Source organism: Pygoscelis adeliae, unplaced genomic scaffold, assembly GCF_000699105.1.
Source record: "Pygoscelis adeliae isolate BGI_AS28 unplaced genomic scaffold, ASM69910v1 Scaffold227, whole genome shotgun sequence".
Classification (NCBI taxonomy): domain Eukaryota; kingdom Metazoa; phylum Chordata; class Aves; order Sphenisciformes; family Spheniscidae; genus Pygoscelis; species Pygoscelis adeliae.
In genome coordinates, this window is record NW_008825100.1 from 3,921,845 (window position 1) to 3,930,352 (window position 8,508).

Here is an 8,508-nt window from a genome sequence, read left to right on the forward strand (position 1 = left end):
AAGGCTGGTTTTGGTCTTTAAATTGAAACTGTATGTAAACATGTGGGCTTTTGGGGTGGGTGTGGTTTTTTCCAAGGTATGTGTTGTGGATTTCCTGATGCTTTTGAGGTCTGCGGGAAAGCTGTGTGGCTGGCTGGAAAGGGCACTGTGGGAATATTGTATTTCCAAGGGTGACTTTGAGGAAAACAGATGCTTATCTTTTTCTCTTCTCACTTTTTTGCCTTGTGTGCATGTTTGTCTCTCTATTATTATTTTCTTTTATCTGTATGTTGCAAAGGCTGTGTCTGTGCAGCTCCTAGCCCATGGGTTTGTGATTCTTGTTTAGGTGTCTGTATGAACTGTACTAAGCTAATTAGTGAAACTAATAAATCCTGGCTATTTTTATGAATTTATCTCAGCTTTTGGTGCTTTTGTGAATTCTTTTGGCTGTTTGAGCTGTTGCTCCTTTACTCAGTATCATAGCTATTTTGTTGTCTCCTATTGCTACTTAATTTTACAAAGCTTGTAGGAAAGTGAAACCTTTGTACCGCCTCTTTTCTAAACCTTTTAAAGCTAATGGAAACTTTCATATTGCTGAAAACTGCCTGAATGACAGTTTCACTAACTCTTAAAAATTCCCATTTCCAGGTGTGTTAGTTTAATGAACAGAAGTTTCTGAAAAGCACTTTGCTGTGTTCTTAGCGTATGAGCATTAACACAATTATTAGAGAGTGCATGCTGTGGCTTGTTAACATAATGACATTAATATTGTCAACCTTATGGTTTTAAAAATCATGTTTTGAAGCAAACAGGCTCATAAATATTGAATCCTTTTTATTTGTCTCTTGTTTTCAAGTCTTTAAGGCTCTTGTTTTCAAGCTTCCCCCCAGCCATCATGGATACAATTTCAATTGGAGCCATCTGATTGAAAATTCCAGGATTGAAAATTATAATATCCCTTGGAAAAGTAACTTGAATCAGTCATGAGTAGCATGATTTCAGATTAGTCTTCTCCAGGAAGATTTTTGTCTGACTTACCAGGCCAGTCCTTGAGAGCAGATTTTGAATGTTGCTAGGGCTATTGCTTATTCTCTCGGGTAGAAGTTGGTATTTGCTTTCCATATGCAGACTGTCTGGTGTTGGATGTGGTCAGGTCAGGGTGTCATCAATTTACTCAGTTAACTTTATCATACTGGAATTGATTTAATAAATGTAGGATTCCTCACTAACAGAAATATGCTTTGTTTATTATTGCTACTACTGCCCAATTGTTTTTCTGCTTACAGAGGGATGGCAGACATCAGTACTCTGACATTACCATGGTCGTGTGCTTGGGACTGAGCAGGATGTGTATCAGAACAACTGCCTGTGTAAATATGATGTATTTGGAGCAGAAAACAATTCCAAGTGTTACTTCTTTCAGGAATCTGCTTTCCCTTTGTGATAGTAGTTGAAGATCTGTTAGGTTATGAGCAGCTTCATTAGCTCGTAATTGGACAGAATGAGGCAGCAGCCAAGATGATGAGTGTCACCTTTCCTAGCTAAGGAAGGAAAACTGAAACATTTTGGATTAAAGAAAAGCACGTGGGTGTTGGAAGGATTATTAAAATACAAAGCATTTGCCCACTTACCTGGCATGACGTTCTTGGCTTGGGTCTCTAAGTACCACCTTACCTGTGGCTGATGGCAGCCATATTGCTTATTGTATTTATTATGGTCATATTGTTTAGATTTACGCTGTAGAAACCTTATTCAGAAGACAAACTCCCACCCACAATGATACATATTCTAGTTTAAATAGGACATTGTATGTGAGATGAGAGAAAGAAGCCAAGGTAATGGTGCTATGCGTATCCTTGCAGACATGAACATTGCTTTGGCTGGCTCAGTCCTGGTGAGCCCTTGGAGGGATCCCCGCTGAGGTCAGGTTTTTGGGAATTCACTTGAAAGCCAGTTGTGAAGGATGATGAGGTGATTCATTGAATTGTGCTGGAAGGCGGCAGCAGGGGTGGGCTGGGACTGGAGCTGGTGGCTGGGTCAACCTGGGAGAACTGGACCCAAGGGGAGAGGGGCGGCGGGTGGCACTGGGCGGGCTGACCAGGGTCTCTGAGTCCAAGCGGGTGGCGTTTTAAAAGCTCAGAACACTGTGCCTGGTGTGGAGGGTGGGGAAGGAGGGGCAATGGCTGGGGTCAGGAGGAGAGAACAGCTGGGAAACTGTGTGAGGTGGCCGAGTGAGAAACCGTGATGACGTACTGTGCCTGTGTACTGCTGCTCAGGACTGTGACTCCTTCGTTTTTAAACGCTTAGTCCTGCTGAGGAGCACATATGTGTCTCTATCTTTAGCGGGTGCATAAACTTGTTTTCCCGGAGAAACCTATACAATACCTGTAAATGTTGGAGCTGAGCAGGCTTGCAGCTAGGCCATATGTGGGTTGGTGTGTGCTAATGGGAAGAGGCATTTAACCTCAGCTGAAGCTGTCACATTTGGAGGCTGGTGGTATACCCACCAGCTCACCCAGAGAGGAGTGAGTGACACCTCGTGTCCTGTGGGAGTTACAGCTGGAGATGGGGGTGCCAGATGCTGGCCCTGGGGGAGAGCACAGTCTGAGGTGTCCAAAGGGTGTCTGTCTGAAAAACATTGGCCAATGCACGTTGGGTTGTGTCTGGCAAAAAGGAGTACCTCTGGAGCAGGCAGAGCATCTATAGATTCCACCTTCTGGCCGTGGTGCTTCAGTCTATTTAGATGTCAAACTAGAGATTTAACTGCTTAAATTTAAATGTACAATTGAAGGGGGGAAGGTGGTGTCCTGTAAAAGGAAATTCTTGCAAGTTGCTCGCCCACTTCAGCAGCACTGGTGCTTGGACATGGGACATGATAAATGGGCACAGCGGGGCCAGAGCGGGTTTGCAGAGTCAGGCCTAAAGACCGTAGCGGGGCATCTTCGTTAGGAGCAAACATGATCGTAAGCTGCTTTTCTCACTTTGTAGTCACTGCAGAGTAGCTCTCTTCTCTAAAGCTTACAGATAAATAACTACAAGATTTGAATCTGACATTTTAAAGTTTTTTAAAAGCCAGAAGGCATCTCCTTTCATTGGAAGGGAAATTTGAAACTCAGTTACTTTGCTTTAAAAGGTCCCAGGCAGGCATTTCAGGCAGGGGAAACGCTGGCCCTTGTTTACTGTGGTTCCTGAACAGCTAGCACAGTTGCTTCTCCCCATTTTACACCTTGCCCAGGCCTGAAGGGGTTACGTTTTAAAATGAATAATGACTAAATTTATTCGTCATGGACAAATGATGACAGCTGTTGAGATGCTCCTGTTAGCGCTTCCCAGGGGATAAAGTCAGGCTGGTTCCTAGTGCAAGCCAGCCCAGCCAGGCAGACTCAGCTCGTCTTCATCCTGGATTATTTGTCCCGGGTTCCCCTCACTAGCAGGAAATTTCCTTCCTAGAAGTGAACCGAAGTTTCCTGTGCGGAAATGGGTGTTGATGAGAATCCCGCAGAGCCGCAGTTGTAGAGGGGACTGAAGCCATAGCTGTTTAACTCCATGTGTGAAGACAGCATGCTTAATGAATACGAAGCGCAATGATTGATTATGTTCTGGACTGAAAGCCGTGGCGCTCTGTGAAGCACTGTTACATCTGGGCACGCTATGGAAAATATGAAGGAATGTTGAGGAAGCTTATTTGCAGAAGGATATGTACTTGTAAGCATTTTTTTTCTTCTTAAATAATGTAAAGGAATTGAAAAATGTAAAGCAAATTGTGTTCTCTGTTTCTCTAAGACAGCAGAGTGGTGAGGAGACAAAGGCCTCTTTTGTAAGGGCATGTCTCTGATAGAGAGTGCTATGTGGCCCTTATAAATGAGCACGGGGAGGGGGGGGGTGGTCTTGGGATGGGAGAACATCAGTGGTTATTTAATGTTAGAACATGGCACCAATTCCGCTTCGGTGCATCTCTGCTGGAGTCATGAGAGTTACACCCATGCTGAATTTACCACCTCGTGATTTGCAGATAGGCTGCAAAAAATACGATCCGAGTTCAAATGATTATTGTGAACAGGAGCCAATAAATGGGGGGAAAAAAAAGGCTTTTTGATGATAATGTATAGTTGCTTGTTTCTCTCTTATTTTCTGTACTTCCATGTTCAGGTTTCTTTCTGTTCTTTGTTTCTCTTTCTGTCCTGCACACGTGCTGCTGGAAGACTTGATGTGCAGTTCTGAATGTGGCGCTGTCATTCTGCACTACTCAGATGAGAAAATGCTGTTGGGTTATTGAAGGGATATTCTGATTTGATGAACATGTAATCCTTAGTTTGTAGACTTAATGAACAGGAAGATGTGACTGTAATCCAAACATCCCCAAAACTGTGGGCTGGCTGGTTGTTTTTTTGGAGTGTTGTTTTTTTAGCTAATGCTTAGAAAAGCCTGTTTTAAATGAAAATGATAGTTTATTTAGTTGCTAAAATGCTACAGGAGTGTGATCCTTTTAATATCTGTTTTTCTGAATTTTTATTTATTATATGAAATAGCAAACCACACCCTCTTCTTTCAGAGGGGTGAGGCTTTAAAAATGCAGTGAGTTAACTAAGGCTGTATCTAGATAGCCTAAAATGCAGCTGATGGAGAATTTTATTACCAGATGAAAGTGATTTTGAAGTAGTAAAGTATCTTTTGTTTTGAGTATGACTGACTTTCTCTTGGCTGGTAATATATATATGACAAATAATAATTTGCTTAGTATCTATAGATGAGCTTTTGAAATAAATGCAGTTGGGGCAAATCATGCTCAGAAGTTTTTGTATTCAAGGTCTGTGCAAGTCTTTCTGTATTACTTAAACCCCTTCATAGAGGCTTCAGAGATTACATGTTTTAAAGTCTATTTTGAACTGCCATGATCTTCTGTGCAACTCTCACCAAATAATGTTTTTTGAAATAATTCCTGTTTGAACTAGACTGTATCTTTCGGGAAAAAAAAATCAATCTTGCTTTTTAAGAACTGCCTGTGGCAGAATTTGCTGGGTGACACATCTCCTAACCTTGTAGGGAGTCAGTCCTGTGATTATTGCAAAAAAAGCTTGGGGGTGGGCAGGGGAGGGAGGGGAAAAAAGGCAATTCAGAATTTAATTTGTTTTTAACCTCCAGCCCGTGGCCTTGTTGTATATTTTTCTATTAGGTGAGAAACAATATTAATAAATCACACTGGAAAACTACGTTAATAAATCTGGAGTTGCTGTGTTAACACAGAATATAATCAAGCAACTTGTTAAGAATCTGGCCAGGCTAAACAGTCCCCTACAGTGAATTTTCATTTAATTTAATTAAAAACATATTTTCCAATCCTTTAATCATTCTCATGGTCCTTCCCCGAGCTCTTTTCAAATTATTTTTGAATTATGTATGTCAGAACATGACCAGTGTCAATAGGGAGGTAGCACAGTCTCCATGGTCGCCTTAGGGCACTGTGTTAGAGAGAGTCCTAACTATGCCTTATGTTCTTCTCCTTAGCTGTGTGACCTTAAATTTCTTGATGTTAAAGTTCATATGTTCACTTATGTCTTGTTCACTTTTGCCTGAACACCAGTCCGAGTACCTGTTATTATATTACCCCTTTTCTTTAGATGTTGCTTTTTTTTCCTAGCCCTTTCCCATATTCCAAGACTTCTTGAACATCAAAATTAAGCGGGGAGATGTCCTTGGCCACCTTTCTTAACTTGTTGGATGCTGCTGTCTACCTGTCACTTCAGTGTTGTGCTGTGATTGGAGTATGGCATCGTGTGCACGGGTGCATATCGGAAATGTGGGGTTTAGGTTTTTAGATGATTTGTGACAGTACTCCTGTGCCCAGCTGCTAATAAGCCAATACCATTTTGGGCAGGGAAAACTCCTTAAGGCTGTTGGGCTGAGGACAGTACAGGCTTTTCTTTCAGTTGTTTTATCTCCCCTAGAATACGTCTTTACTGTTATCAATTTATTTTCTTACTTTCAGAAAGCTCAACCTGTATTGAATTTCACTCATTAGTGTCTAACTAGGAGCCTGTATTTGTTACTAGATATTCCCAGGTGCTTTCCTGAATAGGGATGGATTAAAGCACCTGCCTGAGTTTTTGCCAAGTGAAATTTCACAAAGGAAATGTTCCTGAAATGGTGGAGAGTGGGTGTGTACCTTGGACTGTTGGAGAGGGATGGATGTGAAGCAGGTCTCAAATCTTGAATGAAGTGTTAGTGTGGAAAAGCTAATTGATGGGGACTGAGGTGGCTTTTCCGGCCTCAATAAATAATGTGTGCCATCTATATCAGCTGTCCAAACACTTTGTCACCTTTCAACCTAAGGCCGTTTTTTAGAGTGGATTAGCTAATCTGTGTAAAACTGCAATATAAGCACTCCTTTGGAATTGAAGTGACCTTCACTGAGAATCAAAGTGACTGTTATTCATTTTAAGTTAATTTACGTTCACATTTGGAAGTAGAGGCTGCAGTTCCCTTTGATTGTACACAGAGTGTTCAATAAGTTTTAATACCCCAAGTATTATCTGTGGCTTGCATCTTTCTGCTGTAGATTTGAAGTTGATTATTTTTATCTGAATGCATTCATTGGAAGGGGTTTATAACATAGCGGCGGCAATAGCAAAGGATTGGGTTAGGTAGCCTGGTGGTCATTGATGAATAACCAGATTTCTAGCCTGAAGATGCTGCCGAGATGAGAGCTGGCAGAGCAGACCTTGACCATGCAGCATGTTTGCCATCACATGGGCATGTTCCCTAGGACATCCCTTTGCTTCATTGGACTTACAGCTGAGTGTGCTTTTTTTGGCAGATAAAATTTTTGATGATGAAGACTCCGTGGATGGGAACAGACCTTCCTCAGCTAGCTCCTCTACATCTTCAAAGGCCCCTGCAAACTCGCGCAGAGTTGGGATGGGGACTACCCGCAGACTTGGGTCTGCAGCTCTGGGCTCCAAGTCTTCAAGTAAGCTGATCGCATATATGAATTGACCTTTATGTGAAGTATTTATAGTGTTCATATTTGAGCTTATTGCAAGGGCTTCCAGACAGGCCCCCAGGATCCAGTAACAGATTTTCCCCTATGAAACCATTACGTGTACGTTGTCTGCATGCCATGACCAAAATTTGGTAGGATGAATCTCTAAGCAGTCCCCACATCCCTATAATCCATTTTGCATTTTTGAAAGGTTGGACCTGTGTGGTTGTGTACTGAGGGCTATGAGTAAATCATGTCAATGTTGCAGTGTATAGATTTTTGCCTTTATGGCTGCAACTCTAGCTGAACTGAGGCAGGCTGCTTACAGCTACATGCTAAACTTCAGCCCATGCAATCTAAAACTGACGCGTTGGCTTTCTTCTAAGACCTTTGGACATTGCTGGTAGTGAAGGTGCAGAAAGAAAACTGAGCAGTAATTCTGAATGTGAGCAATAATTCTACATGTGATTATAATTTTACATGTGACCTAGAGAAATGGAGAAAGTTCCCTATATCAGACAGTCTCTAATCTGATTAGTATTCCAGAGACTTCCTTATCATTTGTCTGTTTGTGCACCTGTCAGATCTGCACCTTCATCTATTATAGATAGGATTAAATCCTTTAAAATAGAATCTCCCATATAATTAAACTAAATATTCTCTTTCATCTTTCAGACTGTGTCCCCTAACTGTTGAGTGACTACTGTAATGACTTTCCTAATGTGCCCTCTGTGCCTAGGAATTGGAAGGATGCTGTGAATGTCTAGTCTGTGCCTGGCACTGAATTTCCCTGTCTCTGATTTCATTAAATCTGCAGCACTTTGAGGCTGCATGGATAGTGAACTTTCTCCTGATTAGGTGCCTTGATAGCTGGTGGTTTCTTAATTGATTCTCTTGTTGATAAGAAGATTGAGAAGGCTTTTTCATTTGTATGTCAGCAGCCAAAGAGGGAGCAGGTGCTGTGGATGAAGAAGACTTCATTAAGGCATTTGAAGATGTCCCAACGGTTCAGGTAAGTAGAATTACACGTGAAAAGACACAGTACTTAAAAGCAGAAGATGAATATAAGATCTAGTCCTAATCACTGGCAAATCGTGCTTCATTGTGATGTTGGCAAATCTTCTTTAAGGGGAAGGCAAGTTTTAAATGGTGGTATCTGCCAGTAGTTTGTGTGAAACCCTCAGGAGTGGAGGGAATGGGGGTGGAAGGGTTGTGATAGAGGTATCATAGGAGTGGACATGGAGCTGGACCTGGACGCGCACGCTGCACAGTGCAGTCTGGTCGAACAAAACCTTAAGTCGGCAGAAGCCTCTCTACGTGTCATCTGTGAAGTGAAAGCAGTAACGGTGACCTGTGTCTCTGGGATTGCTGCTGTTGTGAGTGCAACAACTGGGCAGTGCATGTCTGCTGATAGATTTAGCTGGGTAGCTGAGATGTGTCACGTATCCCCTCTCTTTCACCAGAGCTTTATTTTTGGGACAGCTGAACAGCACATGTATCCACTCATGATCTTCTGTAGGTCTTCGCTAATATAGCCAGTAGCAGCTGCA

At 42.1% G+C, this 8,508-nt stretch overlaps 1 protein-coding gene across 2 annotated transcripts in view; it reads left to right on the top strand.

Moving 5' to 3' along the window:
* Nucleotides 1–8,508, top strand: part of CLASP1 (cytoplasmic linker associated protein 1) — a 186,229-nt gene that overhangs the window by 79,921 nt on the left and 97,800 nt on the right. For both annotated transcript variants that reach the window (XM_009327145.1, XM_009327146.1), the window contains exons 9-10: nt 6,794–6,946; nt 7,897–7,970. In XM_009327145.1, the coding sequence (XP_009325420.1) occupies nt 6,794–6,946; nt 7,897–7,970 (227 nt within the window). The remainder of the gene's footprint in view (nt 1–6,793; nt 6,947–7,896; nt 7,971–8,508) is intronic.